The sequence below is a fragment of the Apteryx mantelli genome, chromosome 10 (assembly GCF_036417845.1).
Source record: "Apteryx mantelli isolate bAptMan1 chromosome 10, bAptMan1.hap1, whole genome shotgun sequence".
NCBI classification, from domain to species: Eukaryota; Metazoa; Chordata; class Aves; order Apterygiformes; family Apterygidae; genus Apteryx; species Apteryx mantelli.
This window is the reverse complement of record NC_089987.1, coordinates 24,836,755-24,855,520: the sequence shown is the minus strand read 5'-3', so window position 1 is coordinate 24,855,520 and position 18,766 is coordinate 24,836,755. Positions and strand designations below refer to the sequence as shown.

General features: G+C 51.1%; 1 protein-coding gene across 2 annotated transcripts; it reads left to right on the top strand.

Annotated features, from left to right (window-relative positions):
* The first annotated feature begins 10,394 nt into the window (after positions 1 to 10,394).
* LOC136992862 (C-signal-like) lies at positions 10,395 to 18,224 on the top strand. 2 transcript variants are annotated; one of them, XM_067302803.1, is made up of 6 exons: positions 10,400 to 10,610; positions 14,203 to 14,254; positions 15,741 to 15,928; positions 16,500 to 16,658; positions 16,988 to 17,098; positions 17,920 to 18,224. In XM_067302803.1, exons 1-6 carry the CDS (start codon positions 10,464 to 10,466, stop codon positions 18,031 to 18,033), a joined length of 771 nt encoding a protein of 256 aa, XP_067158904.1. In that variant the 5' UTR covers positions 10,400 to 10,463; the 3' UTR covers positions 18,034 to 18,224. The 2 variants fall into 2 exon arrangements, with proteins under 2 accessions (XP_067158905.1, XP_067158904.1); XM_067302804.1 differs by lacking the exon at positions 16,988 to 17,098 and having other exon boundaries at positions 10,395 to 10,610.
* The last annotated feature ends 542 nt before the right edge of the window (positions 18,225 to 18,766 follow it).

Sequence of the window (18,766 nt, the reverse complement as noted above, 5' to 3'; positions counted from 1 at the left end):
CTTTACAGCCCGCGTAGTACAGGACTGGGCGACACAAGAAGGGATTAGTTAGACATTCCACACCCCCTACTATCCCCAAGCAAACGGGATGGTGGAAAGGGCCAATGGCATACTTAAAAGATATGCTCAAGTAGAAAAAGCGAGTTGGGACCTACGCATTAACCATGCTGTGCATCTACTTAATAATCGATGGGGAACATTTGGTAGTCCCAGAACCCAGGCCTTTTGCCCTATCGATACGGGCATCGTTAAGGATAATCCTGACATTGATCCTGCACGTGGTAAACCAGGACAGCCTGTGATGGTAAAACTACCACAAATTGGAGTAGTCCCGTTAACATTGTCTAAACCCCGAGGACCCCTTGCATGGGAAGCACTTGATGCCACAGAAAAAACCCATCGAATCAGTTCTCGGTGGATAATTCCTGATTATTAACCACTTATTCCGAGGCACCCTGCCTCGAGGAAAACCTAAATGTGTTCTCTTACAGGATACCATGTGGAGACTTGTGTTCCTACTCCAGACGGCCCTGGTGACAACATTGATCTCAAACCCATGGGGCAGCAATGTCAATATTTGGGAAAAGTTAGCTAGAGAAATACTAAATACCACTCACTTTTGTCTAGAAGGAGGAACTTCGGCGGCCCAAATTTACACCACATGCAATATTGGGTTCCCTATACCCCTAGAGACAGTGCAAAACAAGGCAATACTAGCAAATTTCAAAGTAACTAATACGTTTAATCAGATGTCTCGATGGGGTTCCGCCACAACACAGTATAACAAAGCAATGATAGAAATTAAGGTGAAAGGAATGTTTCCTGCAGTTGAGTGTGCTATGATGGTAAATTGTACCAGCAAAACCCGACCGTGCCACAATTTTACGGAAGATGGGCCTCCTCTTAAATGTAATCAAACAACCAATGTAACCTTTAACTATGCACATATTGTGCTCCCTACAGGAATGTTTTGGCTATGCGGGGTAAAAGCTTACTCCTACATTCCAGCCAATGCTACTGGTGGCCCCTGTACCATAGGTCGCTTGAGCATCTATATGCCAAGCAAACAAGAGATTGAGGAAATAGCTGGGAATCAAACACGAAAGAGGAGGGAGGCCTCATCCCTCAACCCTGAATGTAATTCAGAAGTAATCTTATTCTCAGCATCACAAATCTCAGCTGCAGCATTCCTTACACCGGGGGTGGGAGTTGCTATGAACTATCAAGCTATAAAAAAGATTGCATGTTCTTTAGCTAAAACTATCAACACCACTTCTGCTGCCTTATCAGCAATGCTTAGAGATGTGCAAGCCTTGCGTGCCGGTGTATTAGAAAACAGAGCGGCAGTTGACTATCTTCTTTTACGACACAACCACGGATGTGAAGAATTCAAAGGCATGTGCTGCTTCAACCTGAGTGACCATTCGACCCTGATTGAAGGGGAGATCACAAACCTTAAACACCTAGCTTTGGACATTAAACAGCATAATGATAACGGGTTTAATTGGCTGCAAAAATTGTTCCAAGATTTCGGACTGTCTGTATCAGCTTGGCTCGCGTCGGGCTTACAAACTGTCATAATAATTGTACTCATGATAATCATTATATGTATTGCTTTTGTCTGCTTGAAAGCTTTAATATTACGCACAATCTTTGCTAAGGTAAATGCTTTAAACACAGGCTACTTGCCTTTGCAACAAGATCAAACCCATGATTGTCCTTGAGGGGCAAAAAAGGGGGGGTGTACGGCTGTGACTCTGGTCACGGGGTGGACTGATGGGCGAGTGAAGAGTTAACAGGACTGAAGTTTGTCAATTGATATGCAGAAGAACTGATAGCACAAGAGCTGACCTGCGCAAAGCTGCTGAACAGAGGACTTAACAGGACTAAAGTCGTCTACCAACCGATATGCGCAAGGATTGATATGTATAAGGCTGCGGAATGGCAGCATTAACAAGACTGAAGAGGTCTGCCACCTGGAATCTGCACGGACCCCCGGGGAGGGAAGAAACGATACGGAGGTGTTGTGGTCTTGCCTCGCCAGCAGGGTCCTCCCAAGCAGACAAACAGACAGTCCTGTGATTGCGAAACTTGCTAAAAAGTCAGCAAAAGCAGTGTTTGCCCAGAGCCCCAGCCGTATAAAAAGAGACTTGGGAGCTAGGAGAGTTTGAGCAGGGACGGGAACGTGACCTGACCATCCTCTCCGGCTGGACCGTGAGTATTCCCCCCCCTCCCCTTTTCCTGGGACGCTGGGTTAAGGTAACTCCTCGAGGTTGAGAGCCCTCTCACTAGGAGAGTGAACAAGAAAGCTTTCAAGTAGGGATAAGCAGTCCTTCCCATTAATAACGCAGTAATCGACGGTTTCAGGTTATCCTTCCTAAATTAGTAATCGCATTATTTTAATGGATGTTACTAATCCAAGAACTTGTGCGAGGAAATAAACATCTTTTTTATTATTATTATATTACTGTCTCAGTCGTTGCTATCGAACCTTCATAGCATGACAGCGTGACAGGGCTAGATGAGTGGACAGGGAGGTGGATTGAGAAGTGGCAGAATGGCAGAGCTCAGAGGGTTGTGATCAGCGGCACAGAGTCTAGTTGGAGGCCTGTAGCTAGCGGTGTCCCCCAGGGGTCAGTACTGGGTCCAGTCTTGTTCAACTTCTTCATCAATGACCTGGATGAAGGCACAGAGCGCACCCTCAGCAAGTTTGCTGATGATACAAAACTGGGAGGAGCGGCCGATACACCAGAGGGCTGTGCTGCCATTCAGAGAGACCTGGACAGGCTGGAGAGGTGGGCAGAGAGGAACCTCCTGAAGTTCAACAAAGGGAAGTGCAGAGTCCTGCACCTAGGGAGGAATAACCCCATGCACCAGTACAGGTTGGGGGCTGACCTGCTGGAAAGCAGCTCTGCGGAGAAGGACCTGGGAGTGCTGGTGGACACCAAGTTCAGCATGAGGCAGCAAGGTGCCCTTGTGGCCAAGACAGCCAATGGTATCCTGGGGTGCATCAGGAAGAGTGTTGCCAGCAGGTGGAGGGAGGTGATTCTCCCCCTCTACTCAGCCCTGGTGAGGCCACATCTAGAGTACTGCGTCCAGTTCTGGGCTCCCCAGTACAAGAGGGATGTGGCACTACTGGAGAGAGTCCAGCGGAGGGCTACGAAGATGATTAGGGGACTGGAGCGTCTCTCTTATGAGGAAAGACTGAGGGAGCTGGGCCTGTTTAGCTTGGAGAAGAGAAGGCTGAGAGGGGATCTTACTAATGTGTACAAGTATCTAAAGGGAGGGTGTCAAGAGGATGGGACCAGACTCTTTTCAGTGGTGCCCAGCGACAGGACGCGAGGCAACGGGCACAGACTAAAACACAGGCAGTTCCATCTGAACATGAGGAAAAACTTCTTCACTGTGAGGGTGACAGAGGACTGGAAGAGGTTGCCCAGTGAGATTGTGGAGTCTCCTTCTCTGGAGATATTCAAAACCTGCCTGGACGCGATCCTGTGCAATGTGCTCTAGGTGACCCTGCTTGAGCAGGGGGGGGTTGGACTAGATGATCTCCTGAGGTCCCTTCCAACCTCAACCATTCTGTGATTCTGTGATTCTGTGTGAGAATTCATAAAGCAGCTGCGCAACTGTACAGGAAGACAGCTGGAGTTTGTGGAACCGGTTTGGGTCTCTAGGAATTAAGATTGTATATGGATTTCTTATAATTGTCTGTGTTATAGTAGTATTATGCTTTGTATGTTTTCTTCTTAAGTGCTGTCTGTTACCTTTTTGTAACTGTTGCTTAAATTGGAACCATCCATCAAGACAGCAAAAGGTCAAAGATGTACAGGGTATCTGCCTTGCTGTGCTAGAAGCTCGTGAGCAAGAGAAGGAAGAAATTGATAAACTTATGCTCATTTCAATTGAATAAGGGAACCTAGAGGCAAGAGCAGAGGAAGGGACAGCATTGCCTAAGCAGTGAGAGGTCCTGTTTAGGAGCCCTGAGCTAGGCATCTGCAGCTCTTCTATCACACTCTAGGTGCGAGACTGGTAGTCTCCAAGGGGCCAGTTGTGGCAGTTTGTGTATATATACAGACTATGTAATGCATTTTAAGGTTTATATACTGTTCAGAGATTTAAAAGGCAATTTTGGCTGAGGGCTGTCATGTTTTAACTGTTCTAGCATCGAATTACCCATTAAAACTGGATCCAACCAGCCTTGAGGCAGGAGGCATGTAGAGCGTTCCATAAAAGGAAAGGTTGTTGATTATGACCTTCGATTGTTTAAGAAGCTTCCCGAATAAGTAAGAAAGTACATAAAAGGCTTTGTTCCTGTTTGGTAGGCAGAGACTATATAGGTGAGGCTTATTGTCACCTTTGCCTCCATGTGCTCTCTCCTGTAGCTAGCTATAGTAAAATCTATTTGTTCTGTTCTGACCTAACCCAAATATATTGAGAATTTCTTCAACACTAGTGACGAAAATGGTGGCCTGCTTCTCTGAATCCCAATTGCAGGAGGCCTGCTCACAGCTCCCCATGGGTGAGTCATTCCCGCTGGCGGACAGGAATGCGGAACTGGGTTTTCAAAAGCATGGCTGCAATCAGTGACCACACTGCAGAGGTCAAGGGCAACAGGATCCACATACCCACATGCGCAGGTCCTGTTCACTCTTACCTTTCTAGGCTGCCCAGGGCTGTCACTCCCAATACTGCGCCACTCTCTGCAGAAGCTGCTCTTGGCTAGGACACCACAACGGCAATCTTTTTGTCTTCTCCACACCCAAAAGCTTCATCCCATCTCGCTCCCATCCCTTACCAGTCTGTCCACAATGTAATATCCAGCTTAGGGCTGGGTGGTGACTTTATATCTGGAAATAATGGACCCATCGGATGTCCTGATTGGACCATGAGAGATGGAGGAAACTTGCTGCTCCAGTAGGTTTAGTAAACTTACTGTGACCCCTTCTCTTCAACCCAGCATGTGATTCTCGTGTTCTCCTGTCACCTTTCTATTCCTCTGTCATTTTTTTGCTTCTCTGACTCATTTCTTCTCTCCTCCTCTTCTGGTTTTGACTGAAAAGTGAATGACATCACCAAGTGGAGCACATTTTTCCTCTGTGATATGGCAGTCACCAATGCTTCCAGCCTGATCTTGACTGATGTTTAACCCTGCTGACCTCCTTATATTTGGTTAGAAGGATATTAAGACAAGATAATAGGCATTTCTTAACCTGATCACCTACAGAAAGGAGGGTTAGGTAATGACATGGATGGAGAACCAGTCTCTTCTCTATCTGTGTGTCCTACCTTAATAACTCTTGACTCCCTTGAACTTTTGAGCCAAGTTTGACAGATGGTGAAGGTCCAAGGACAGTTTAAGTCCTAACATTTAGTGAAAAGAGGCAGCCACACAGAAGAGAGGACTCTCAGTGCCCCAGCTGTAAAAAAAAGCTTTGACCAGGCTTTGCACCTCCTTAGATAACAAGATCAGTCAAGGAAGACACACTAATCTGTGGGAAACTTTGCTGCTCCTTCTCACTTGACAGTTTAAAAAATGTTGACCAGCACTTTTTAACTGCTGCCTTTCATATCCCAAATACAGACAAAGCACAACAGATTTGGACTGATTTTCAGACACCGTGAGCTTGATTCAGTTGCCCAAACATAGACACAAGTCCATTGACCAGGAGATTTTGTGATGTACTGCATTGCCCTCACTCAGTTTTAAGACTGTCAGGAAAGGTACAGAGAGAAAGCGTGGAGACAGAGCCTTCCCTGCAAATGCAAAGAGAAAGTGCAACAGCTCTGGCTCAGCCACTCCACACTAATTTCTCAGGAACTAACTTCTGTTGCAAGAGGGAGAAAAAAAGAAAGATGGTTTGGGTGCTGTCTGCTCTGAACTAGGCTTGCAGAGGTCAGCACAGCCATGTTCCCTGCAGGAGTCCTTCTGCATAGCTTGAGAACTCTCTTGGACACATCTGACTTCTGGTCTAATGTCTAGGGTTGGCTGGCATCAAGAATGACAGGAGAGCTAGCTGCAAGTGCAGAGCCTTGAACACCCCTGTAGAGACCTCAGCAAAGTTATGTGGTGATTTTTTTTCAAGGAAATGTTTCCCTGAAAATGATTTATAGTGCTCAGACTATGCACACAACCTGACCTGGGCCACAGGATTTGGATCCAGTGTCAGCTAGGAGCCTCAGCCTGGCTTCAGAAGCACTTTTCTGGGGTAAATCCATCTCATAAGAGCAGTCAAGAGACCTCAGCCACCTGCAGATGGTGGCACAGCAGTGCTGGCAGCACTGGGAGCCAACCAGGGTGGCAGACCCACACTACCAGGGCCCAAGGGAACACAGCAGACCACCACTGGCCTCTTTCCTACCACCCTCAGGGAGGAACTGGAAGATGTCCTGAGGGGGACCTATGGACAACCAGGCAGGATTTTTTTCCCCCAATATCATATTTACTACCAGGGATGTCTGAGAATGGGCTCCCTTATGTGACAAAAAGATATACCCCTGTCTTATAAACACTTATGGCTTAATGATCAGCTTGTGAGTTTCTTGGATGGACATCAGTGGGTTGTAATGAGAGAATGAGGCAAGGCCAGCAAGAGCAGTTGGCATTTATCACCTGATGAATGGTTGATGATGCTGGGGAAAAAAAAAAAAAAAACAAAAACTCCTTTCTAGTCCCTCTTCTTTGCTAAAGCCAAAGTGTATGACCTTCCTCCTAAAAGTGTTTTACCAGCCCCCACTGGATGGTCAGTGGTGAGAGTCCAACCTCTCAGACAGCAGAACCCAAACATTTGACTGAAACCCTAACTAAGGAACACATCAAAGAAAGACATGGAAAAAAACCTTAAGTTTGTAGTAGGATTTCTTCCTTTGTAGGAAATGGCTCAGCTTCATCTCCTGTTTCTGAGGGTCACCATTTCCAGCAATGGGACAGGATATTAAATCTAAGGGTCACATGGACAACATCAGGGGCTGCAGTGAGAAACAACTGTCACAGTGGGCAGTGAGGGGTTTGTAAAGACATAGCAGAGCTGTGTTCAGAGGAAGCCAGCAGTCACCAAGATCAGAGAGGAGCTGAGGGTAGCATGGCAGTAAAGAGGCAGAACAAGTGGTGGAGGGGAAGATGAATTCAGCCCAAACTGCATGCATGGCATTAGGCAGACACAAAAAGACCAACGTCCCAGAGCAACAACCTTAGTATTCAACTTCAACATAGCCTAGCTCTTATCAAGAAGTGAGGAACCATGAATGGAAAACAACCGAGAAAGCAATACCCTGAAGAATAAGAAATTAAAGTGCTTCCACTAACTAGCAAGTGGGAAGAAGCTCACCTAGCAAAACAGGGAGGTCCCTGATTGAAGAAAATGTCCCCAATTAAAGAAAATGTTTCATGAAAACAGCAATATGTTATGAAAAGGACCCAGGATCTTTCTAAGCTACTGTAAACATAAGTGGAAGAAGTAATCAACGAGTTTGACAGTATGTAAATGTTTAATTAGCTCAAAACACTTGTACACTCTGTGACTATTCTGAAAAATTCCTCTACTCAAGTGGGTCATAAAAATGTGCAAGAGAAAGTCCTGTATTTGCTTTGGGTTTGGGAGACTTGGGACTGGGGGGAAGGGTACCCCTGCAGTCTTTTTAATTAAACTTGCCAAAAAGAACTAAGAAATGTGCCTTCATATCAAAGAAGTGAATATATAACACAGACAGTAACCCAGGTTGTAACAACAATAGCATTACTGCTATTCCATACTCATTGCCTCTTCAGAACAAGAAACTCTGTGGGCTTTAAGGATCCTTCTAGTACAGTTCCCACCACTTTGTTTATAACAACCTTTCTTGTGATTTCTTACCTATTTTTCCCACTGCTTCGGTGTGCAAAAAGCTTCAGTCAGGTCTGTTACTACCATCTGTATAAAATATTCAAGCGACGCACCTCAAAGTGGGTAGAAGTTACAGACAAAAATGCTTGGTTCATGTTTGTAGTTAAACACTCAAGCACTCCAAAGCTCAGTAAGATCAGAAACAGGTTTTACCAGGCAGCATTAGCCAGGCCACCATGTCGTATACATCAGGAGGAGGAAGTCACCAAGGCCTCTATGTTGCTGCGAAAATAAAGCACTCAGGTAAGCTAATATTTCTTTCTTTTTTTTCTTTTTTTTTTTTGCATTTCTCTATCACCTTCGGGCAGCCTCACAACATTTAACTAATGAGGTTCGCAAAAAATTTATAATCCCCTATTTTGAACGTGGAGAACTGAAGCATAAAAGTGAGGTAAGCAGTCTGTGAAGTATTCAATTTCACATGCCTAGATCATGCTTTTTTTTTCATGGCTTGCGTTAACTATGTTCAGAACAGAGTTCCTACTGACCTCAGCTGTGGCTGTGCATGCTAACCATTTCTACACAGCAGATCACAGGCAATCCCTGTTTCCAGGGCTCTTTGAAGTGAGTATCTACAAAGAGTTGGTTAATGTGATGTGCCCACAACACACAGGATCTCTGTGTAAAAGGGCGCTAAAGAACCATTTCTCAGTGCAGTTCATCGAGACTGTTTCTTTGTAGGCACCCCTCCTAATTTCCTAAACATCTTCCAGTCCTTGCAACAGATGCAGCAGGACTCCTGGTGACAAGTCACCCAATTCAGGGCCTGAGAACATAACGAGGCAGGAGAAGGAGAACGGGACCTTGATTAAAAATGTTATAATGAAGGTTTCTGCTTTGTAGTATTCATTGGCACAATCAAAGATTTATTTTTAGTAAACTCCAATTACTGTGTAGCTGTTTAAAACCAAAGGGTACTCAAAGCATTTTTATATCATAAGGAAAACTAGGGAGCAGAGGCACAGCAATGTCACTGAACTGCAATGGAGTAGAGTGAAGTTAGCACAAGCTGCTTGATAGTTTTGCCAAATTGATATGATATCATTATTTATACGCTGGTTTATTTATTGGTATCAGAGGTGTTTTGTCTAGTGTTTGTCAAGTAAGAATGAAAATCAGCAACATAAATAATAATGTTTATATCTATCTATCTTTCTATCTATCTATGAGTTGCTCAGTGATTACTTCACTGTTGAGCTTCTCATTGTACAATCACCATGATGGGATTTTAATGTTGTTCGTGCATATAGTTTCCCATATAATAACTGAAACTAAAACAAAACAGGAAACTCCATCACATCAATATCCACCCGGGCAGACAGCAGAGTTAGAACATGTACGTCCCATCCACACACCATCCTCCAGTTGACACTGATACTTAGTCTCTCTTCATTTCTCTCTTTCCAGCGCTCCTCCCAGCCCTAGTGTTACCAAGCCTTTTTCTTGCTTTATTCCTTTCCATGCCTTTGGAACCAGATTCCTGATGCCCATCAGCAAAGGAGGTAGGGAAAGCCTCCCAGAGCAGCTGTGTCCTTGCACTGCAGCACGCTTACTTTATGGATGCATGATCTGATTAGCCTGGAGAGGGCAAAATCAGGCTGATTTCTGTGTGGGCCATAAGAGCGAGCTGTGAAATACCGGGTACCTGCCTGACAAATTGTAAACCCCTGAGTCAACACTGGGATTTTTTACCTTCCCAGGAGCGTGGATGTATCACATCTCTATGCCAAAGGTGCTGGAGGTACCACCTAGCTTCTCAGAGATGCTGGAAATTCCCTCCTTCTCCCCTCCATCCTACCTGTGGGAAGATCTGGAGCCCCCTCTAATCTGCTGAGACAGCTCTAGAAAATCCCAGCCCCCTGAAAATTCCCCAGTAAACCACTGCTCCTCCCAGTGGGGAACCCAGGCCACCCTTGGGGCTGCTGTTTCAGAGTAAGTAAGAGCAGGGAGATCTGAGCAGCACCAGGACCCCAGGCCCACTGGGAAGAGGCAGCGGACAGGTGGCAGGGCTGCGGGCCGGGCTTGGGCCAACGCTGGGCTTGCTGCCCCGGGGTGCGTGCCTCTGCCCTGAAGCTGTGCTCAGGCCTTCTTGGGTGACGTTTCAAACCCAGCTTGTCTGACGAGCTGTTGGGCTGAACGTTAAGTGAGAAAAATCATCACCCCCCACGACCCCGGCCCGAGTCAGCCTGGCCGGAGGCAGAGCAGAGACCTCAGCCTGGCACATCCAGCCACGGGGCCCAGGAGGGCGCAGGCTGCTCTCGTGGGGGACCTGGCTTTGGGGTCGCGGGCACAAACCCTTCTGGGGAAACCTCCCCACGCCGACACCACCTGGGCCCTGCCAGGGGCCGCGGCCCCTTCCCCTTGCGGCTCTGCCCAGGGAACGGCCGCGGGCCCTCGCCTCACCTCGCCTCGCCTCCCCGGAGGGCCGCGCCGCCGCTCCCCGCCCCCCAGACCGGCCGCGGCTGCGGAGCGGGGCGGCCCCGCAAGGCCCGGGCCGGCCCCCGGGCGGCAGCGCGGGGCGGCCCCGGAAGGCCCGGGCCGGGCCGCGCCGGCCCCCGGAGCCCCAGGGCGAGCGAGGGCATGGCGGCGCTGCGGGCTCGCGCCGTGCTGCTCACCGGCTCCAACCGCGGCATCGGGCTGGAGCTGGTGAAGCAGCTGCTGGGCGGGCCCCGGCCCCCCGCCTGGATCTTCGCGACGTGCCGGGACCCCGAGGGGCCGCGGGCCCAGGTCAGTGCGCGGCGCCGCGGCTGCGACTGCGACCCGCTCCGCCTCGGCCGCCCCGGGGCGGGCAGAGCGCGGCGGCCCCGGGCTGGGCCTCGGCTACGCGGCCGGGCCCCGGCGCGGCGGCAGCGGGGCCGCGGCAGCTCGGCGGCCCCCGCGGCGGCTGCACGTGCCGGCAGGCAGCCGCTCCCAGTGCCGCCCGGCCCGGCGCGGCCCGGCGCGGCCGCCGGGGCCCGGCTGCGGGACAGCCCTGGCTGTGGGCCAGGCTCGGCTGCGGGTCAGACCCCGGCCGGGGGCCAAACTTGGCCGCAGTCGGCCCCCGCCCGTGGTCCCACCCCCGCTGCAGGTTACACCCCGACTGCAGGTCGGACTTGCCCGGGGGTCAGACTCAGGTGTGAGTCAGACCCCAGCTGCAGGCTGGACTTGGCAAGCTGTGCGTCGGGGGTGCTCCTGCTTCGGGGTCAGGCGTTGCCCGGGCACAGCGGCAGGCCCAGGCTGCTGCACTGCCCTTGGAGCTAGGCTGGGTGCTGTATCTCCTCATGGGAGCAGGCAGAGGGAAGGTGACCGGGAGCCGTACTGTTAGGCAGCCTGGAGGTGCACACAGCTCTGCCTTATGGAGCCCCATGCTCTGAGCTCACCGGCTAGATCCAGCCATGCAGTGACTTTTGACCATGTTGGCAGCGTCTCTGGGCACAGGCAGTTGCCATTAGTTACATGCTCAGATAACTTCAACAACAACAAAAAAAATCATGATCTGAGTTACATAGGAATCTCATGCCTCTCATGCTTGCACTGAGTGCTGCCTGCGGTGCATGTTTGGTATGAAAGTCCCTTTGAAAGTCTCTTATGCAACTGGCAGAAGTGAGAGAAGAGAAAGCCCGCACTGTTCTTGAACTCCACCACTGAGCTATTTGAGATTACATTGGCAGTGCTGCAACCAGCCCTCCTTCTTTCCCTGTGCATGGTGACCGTTGCTTCAGCTAGCGCAAGATAGGGTCTGACTCTGTGGCTGCTGCGGCTGTCTGATCTCATATGAGTCACAGTGATGCTGCTCTTGCCAGTTCTGCAATATGTTACTGATCTCCCCAAAATCTGGCAGTTGATGAGCTGACAGCCCATGGAGTCTGAAAGCAGCCATGGGACCTTCCCTCCCCTGCTTTCCACCTCACTGAAATATGAGAGACACACACATGTCGTTTCAGCAGGAAATCATGGGAACAAAGCACCACACTTCCAGTTTCCTTTATTTCCACTAAGGCCAGCTTTGTTCTTCCTGCACTTACTCAGACCCACTAAAATATCAGAAGAGAGACAACCGCTCTGACAAGGGCAAGCTTTGGCTGACTTTTTGCTGCATCTTCTCAGAGCTTGGCCATGTGCAGGGGCCAGCACAGAGCATGCAGGAAGCACACCTTAGAGGGTCCTTGGGATGGTGTGCTCTTCTCATGCTTGCTGCCTGTGCTATTCTGAGGTGTGAGTAGTCACAGTACGGTGAGACTAACGAACCCTGCTGCCAGCACAGAGGTGCAGAACTCCTGCTGCTGCTGCTGCTGGTGCCCAAACTGGATGGGTGAAAGCTAGTTCCAGTCCCTTATTTTTGCCCGTTCTCCCCCGACACATGCTGGGCTTGGACAGTTACTGATGAGATCAAAGGACTTGTTTGCAGGGCTGGACTGGAGCTGATTTCTCCCAGAGGGTCCCTGTGCATTGCTCTCAGGCACAGTATGCTTCTTTAAGCCTTGTCCAGCTGAGGCAGGGTGAGGGCAGCATTTTCAAGGTGTTACTGAAGTCAGTGACCATGAGGGACAGAGAGTGGGGTGACCCTCTGCCAGGTCAGAGCCACACTCACTCCTCCTGCCCCTTCATGGCTGGATCAGATGTTGGGGGGTGAGTGGGGCTAGACTTACCCCAGGGAGCTGTGAGGTTCTCAAGGCCAGCAGCTGAACAAAGCACTTCATGAGAGGAAAAATGCCTGTTGGCCACTGCAAACCCTTTAGAAGTATTTTCCATCACTTCCTGTGCCCAGAGGGAATGTGGGAATGCAGAGCCTGATGGTGAAGCACAGAGCTCCAGGGGACAACTAAGCTCTGACCGCCGCCAGGACCAGTGACTCTCCCACTCCACACTGGTAGGATGAGCCCGAGGGATTGCAGCAGCTCATGAGACGTCACTGATTTGCATTTCCTCTCTCACATTCTCTGTGGATTTGTCTGTTAGAGATTTTAAATAGTTGTAAAAGATATTTGTTTTGGCCAGATTGAATGTGGTGGTTTGATTTCAGTCATTTAAAACCTGCTGTAGTGGGAGAAAGCAAAGAGCTGTTAAGAACCGCAAAGCTGAAAGTCTCATTTTGGGTTTTATCCTTTTTGAAAAGGGCTTCTGAACCCTTTACCTTTGGGCAAAAGTAATCAATAAAAGTTTGCAAAGTGCTTCATTTCACTTGAGTGGGTAAGATGTAGTGTCCAGAGCAGAGTGGGTCCTGGGATTGTGCTATTTGGATCCAGATAAGACTTCCCCAGCCTTCAAGCCTTTTGAGTCTGACAAGGCACTTAGGCCAGTGCTCCTACCCTCTTTGGTCAGTGCCGCTGAACATGGCAAAACTCAGGGGCTGATGACCTAGGAGCACACAAACCGCTTTTGGTCCTGGGAAAGGTCTGTGGAGATCTTGCCCAGTCCTGCAGCTCCCTATTTATTTTAAACCTATTTTCTCAGGGTTTTCACAGGTTTTCTCAAGGTTTTCACAGACAAACTGTGTCTGTTATATGATAAGATACACTGTTTTAAGCCAATTACAAGAAAAAGAAGGGGCAAATCTCCAGGTCCTTGTAGGGGGGAAGCAGATGTTGCTGTCCGTGTAGTTCTTGTCCCCTCCCCATCTGCATGCAGGTCTGTGTCTGGCATGTGTGTGAAGGTGCTTTAGGTGCAGGCCCCAAAGCTGTGTTTTGCTGCCTTCACATTCATCAGCCAGGCCCGGCTGTTCAGCAGTGTCCTGGGGAGACTGGAGCAGGCATGGATCCACACAACCCCCTGCTCTTTAGCTAAAAATACCTGGATGAAAATGCAGGGCCAGTGAGTTGCTAGAGGTGACTATGATCCTTGTGGTGAGAAATGTTGAACAAATAGGAAAGCCAAGGACAGGGCAGTACAAGGGCTGCAGCAGCAAGGATGATGCACAGCGTCAGGAATGGCAGGAATGCATTCCTGGTCATTCCCAGACCTGTAACACTTCCAGCAGCCTCTGGAAGACTCTTCTGGCCTTATTCCTGGTTGGTTTGCATCATTCCCCAGGTAAGCTGGTCCTTAATAATTTGTGCCCATCCTTTGCTGTGGATCTGGCTGTGTTATGCATGTAGACCCAAGCAGCCATTGAAAGAGTGACCATAGCATCTTGCAGTTGTGACAGCATTTTGCTCTGTGTATGTGGCTGTTGCTTTGTGGACCCTAGGAAATATCTGAGCACCTAGATAGTGCAGCCATTCACAAGTGTGGACTAATCTCCTCCCTCTGGCCTGGGGGGAAGGCAAGGCCCTCTGGAAGATGTTTCCCTTAGGGTGGACGATTACTGGTGCCCTGATTGTTTCCATGTTTTTTTTTGTAGGAGCTGAGAGATCTGGTGTCCAGGCACCCAAACCTGGTTCTTGTGAAGCTGGGTAGGTGCACTCTGCCTCTGAGTGGATGCATCACTGCTAGCCACAGAGGCCCCATTTCTCCCTTCCCTCCCTCCCCACCTGCAGGCTCTGTATTGGGCTCCAGTTCTTAAGAGCTGCCCAACTTCAAGCACCACTGCCAAAAGCCCAGTTCCTCCGGACCTACCTCAGCCCCTGTGTCTCCCTGCCCCCAGTACCCTGCTCCTTGGAGCCCCCTTGTCCTGTGGCCACAGGACTGGGAGGCACTTGAGACCAGTCCTGGGCACCTCCAACTCTGCTAGCAGAGTTGTTGCTTCCTTGCGCCTTGATGCAGCTGAGCCATGTTGACCCCAAGTCCCAGATAGACCTGTGAGACTCAGAGGGCTCTGGGAGGAAGGCAGCTCCATTGAAAAGCTGCATGGCTGTCCCAGAGCCTGCACAGGGCTATAGGGTCCTGCAGAGCAATCCTGCAGTAGGACCCGACACAGCCCATGTCGGGACTGTTCCACCTTCCGCTCTGCCTCACGGCTCCTCAGAAACTGCTTAAGGAGGGACTTTGTTCACGGATGGGAGGCCAGAGCTGCTGGTGCCTATCCTGACACAGCAGGGAAGGCACAGTAGCACTGTGCCACCACGGGACTGTCTCCAGGGTGGCTTTGCTCTGTGGGATGCCCCGGGGGGAGCCCTTGGGCTGATGGTAGTGGGGCACCCTGAACTCATTCTGCGGGGCGGAGGAGACAGCTGTAGGACCTGTTGGAGCCTGTGGGTTTCAGGATGCTCTGAGCTGGTTGCACAGCACCATCTGGTGTCCACAGATGGGAGACCACGAAGGCCGGGACAGAGAGCTGTTGTTGAGCGTCTTTTCCTGCTGGGCCCCTTGGGTGGACCTTGGATGCAGAGGTTACAAAGATGCCTAGCATTCAAAAATCAGACGTTCCCCTGGCAGGGGTGGTGCTAACCACAGTCAGGCCTTTTTCTCGAGCACTCCTGCTAAGCCCAGTCGAGATGGACCTGTTGACAGCCAACTGCAAGTGGTGCCAGGAGCAGCCCCTTTTGTCAGGTTGTGCTACCACACGTGTGAGAGTGGGCTGTCCTGGGGGTTCATTCCTCTGCACCAGGAGCCCAGCTTGGAGCCCTCCCCTGTATGGAAGGGTCCAACCAGCGCTGGCCAAGCCAGTTAGCATCCTTGGCCTCTGTGAATGGCTCTCCCAGGAGAGCAGATGTTGCTGTAGGACAGGCACTGCTTTAAGATTGCAGCCTGTGCAGCAGACCCAGGGCAGTCTGAGTGTGCCATGGTCTGGCCATCCACCACGACTTGGATCAGGGCCAGGCTGCTCCCCCTGCCCAAAAAACTCCAGCCTGAGATTTCCACAGGAACATCCATCCCTGAGCATTGTCGGTCCCCAGTCAGCCCCAAGGCTGCTCTGGCTCTACAAGGAAATGAAGACACCTCTGCCTGGGGGATATCAGGTCAGCCATGGCTCTCAAATCCTGTCCTCTGTCTCTCCAGATGTTGCAGATCCCTCAGCCATTATCAATGCAGTGAAGATCGTGGAGGGGAAGCTGAATGGTGCAGGCCTGAATCTGCTGATAAACAACGCTGGCATTTGTGCCCCAGTGACGCTGGAGACGGTGGACTCTGAAGAGATGATAAGGGCATACAAGACCAATGCAGTGGGGCCATTGCTGATGGCCCAGGTAACCCTGGGGACAGAAGTCACCACAGAGGGGGAATTTGGCCCAGCTGAGCATAGCTGGGTCTGCAGCCTGATATACAGAGAGCATGGCTGCCTGCACATCTCTGGAGGAGCATGCGGCTGGTTGAGGCTTGGAGAGAGTCAGCATAGACCCTGCAGGACAAACTGCCTTTGTTTCTCTGGTGCTACAGAGCCAGAGTATTAGGCACCACTTCTCTGTGCTGAAATCAAAGCCAAGGCAGGGAGCTAAACTGCAGCTTTGTGCTTCACCCTGACAGCGGCTTCATTGGTGCAGGAGCTTCCCCTTGGTATTGGAGCCATTTGGCAAGGAGTTTGGGCCTGGCCTTCATTTCCTATGTCTTTGGCCACACACCTCTTTGCTGTGGTCATGACAGAGATCCCAGATTACTTTGCAAAGGGCCCTGGGCGGGAGGGGGCAGGGCCACTGCAGCAAAACACCCGGGCTCCCACTGTTCCTCCTCATCCTCCCTGCTGCAGAGAGGCTGAGCTGCAGTTGCCAGAAGTGGGGCTGGCTCAAGGCACAGGCACCTCATGATGCTGCTTCTCCCCAGGCGTTCCTTCCCCTGCTGAAGAAAGCTGCCCGGGAGAGCACAGACAAGGGACTGAGTTGCAGCAAGGCAGCCATCATCAACATCTCCACCATTATGGGGTCCATCGAGAAAACTTCTGAGTCCTTCTTCAAGCCTGTCATCTCCTACCGCTGCAGCAAGGTATGGAGACTGGGACCCTGCCTGCCCTCGTGAGCTCAGCAGGAGCAAGAGCTAGCCCTTGCCAGGCCTGGTCTCAGGGCGGCACCTGAGCTTGCGAGATAGAGAGACTTAACTGTACCAGTTGTAGCCTGAGCGTTCTGGGCATCTCCGTGCCCAGCCCCCACCTGGCCACTGCTCACTGAAGGAAGACACATACTCTGCATTGTCTCCTGGAGACCTGGCGTTGGTTTTTCTCCTTCGCCTTGAGGCAGACATTGGAGTGGAGCCTGGTGTGTGGCGCTTTCTACTGCTAAGCGCTGCCTGCTGCTTATGCTCCCTTCCTCTTCCAGGCTGCCCTCAACATGCTCACCAAGTGCCAGGCTCTGACCTACGAGGAGACCGGAATCCTCTGCGTGGCGCTTCACCCTGGCTGGGTGAAAACCGACATGGGCACCCAGGAGGTGGGTTCTGGCTGGGCAGGGGTGAGGGGGCCCCACGTACAGGATCCAGCCCAGCAAACTCACACTCATGCTGGAGGTGCCTCAGGTGGTCAAGATTGCTCTCAGGAGGAGGGATGCATGTGAGAAGAAGCTGCCTGCTAGGCCACGAGTTGCCTGGGTCTGTGCTGGGCCCCTGCAGAGCCTGTATGCGCTGACTGAGAAATACTTCACTGCAAGGACATTCTGGGAAATAGCATCAGCACATGTCCTGCACCAGGGCAGCACATCCAGGTCTGCTAGGAGGCCTGTTCAGGAGGGTAAAGGCTTTGGACAGGCCCAGAGAGGAGCAGAGAACCGGGATTCAATGGAGCAGGAGTGAACAGAGCAGCACTTTCCTGTCCTGCATCCCCTTCTTCGGAGAGCTGCAGACCCAGGAGGTCTCCAGTTATCCTGTTCACACTGCAGGATCCCTGTTTTGAGGAGGGCTGTCCCTGCAGCCCTGGAGGTTTGAGAAGCCTGCCTGTAGCATCACACTTGCAGCAGGATGTTTTACATGGCCTGCTTGGCTAAGCCGATGTGTGTGGTTACTGTCCCTGCTCACAAAGCCTGCAGCTGGCTTCCTAGCTCAAGCTGCCTCCATTCAAGCTGCCAATGAGCATGTGGTGCCTGCTATCCACTCACAAAAATGACCTGTCGCACCTCCTGTGGCTCTCACGCTGAGTCTGGGCAGAAGGAGCTTTGCTGTGGATGTGCACAGCTGAGTGCATGTTGGTGGATGGCCAGCGATGGCTGTGGCGTCTCAATCCTGCTCCTCAACCATGCCCTTTGTTGGATCGTTGCAGGCTGATCTGACAGCGGACACAAGCGTGCGGGGGCTGCTGTCTGTACTGCCGATTCTGTCTGAGAAGCACAGTGGGAGCCTGCTCAACTGGGAAGGCAAAGCTATTCCTTGGTGAGAAGCAGCACAGCACACACTGCCTGCCCCTGCAAGAGACCACGCAGTGCCAGGGGACTTCAGGTGTACTGAATCACCTGCTCAGCCCTCTGTGGTCTTCAAGTGAGCTGCCTGGGATGACCCCACCCCGGACATGCGGGACAGTCTGTGATCCCTGTGTCAGAGTTACTAATAAACATAGTGCAACCAATAGTACCTGTGTCTTCTCCCAGCTGCAGTGTCCCTGCCAAGGCCGTCTCTGCCCTGGCCTGAAGCTGGCCCCTCAAAAAATAACCTGGTGGTCTCTCTGCCTTACCTTGGACTGCTCTGAACACAAGGAAGGCCCCAGGGGCTATTTAACTAGCACAAAGCCCTCTTATCTTCTGTGGCTGCTGAGTGCATATGGCTCAGCCTGGTCTCTGCATGCCTCCACCCAAAGCCTGCCACCAGCACAGCCTCTTTGCTGCAGACTTCCTGGGGGGGCTTTGAGCTAGACACAAGGTCCTTGAGAGGGGCTTTGGGGCTGGAATGAGAGGCCTGTTAGCACCATGCTCCAGTTTTGCAGTTTCAGGTGGCCAGCCATTCCAGTATCAGAACCACAACTGGGCTCAGTACCCCTGACTGGAGGAAATTCAGTCCTATTGGAAAGTACAGTGTGGGAATGGCGCTCCTTCTGCCAATGGAGAAGCTGAGCATCTACCTTAATAACTGACCTTCTGCAGCAGATAGGATTTCTGCATGAGCTGCACAGCCCT

Bases quoted from the DNA above. Each gene is read 5' to 3' on its own strand.
- LOC136992862 (XM_067302803.1), top strand. From the start codon at position 10,464: ATGGCGGCGCTGCGGGCTCGCGCCGTGCTGCTCACCGGCTCCAACCGC. The intron at 10,611-14,202 runs GTCAGTGCGCGG...TTTTTTTTGTAG, and splicing joins CCGAGGGGCCGCGGGCCCAG to GAGCTGAGAGATCTGGTGTC. The intron at 15,929-16,499 runs GTAACCCTGGGG...GCTTCTCCCCAG, and splicing joins GGCCATTGCTGATGGCCCAG to GCGTTCCTTCCCCTGCTGAA.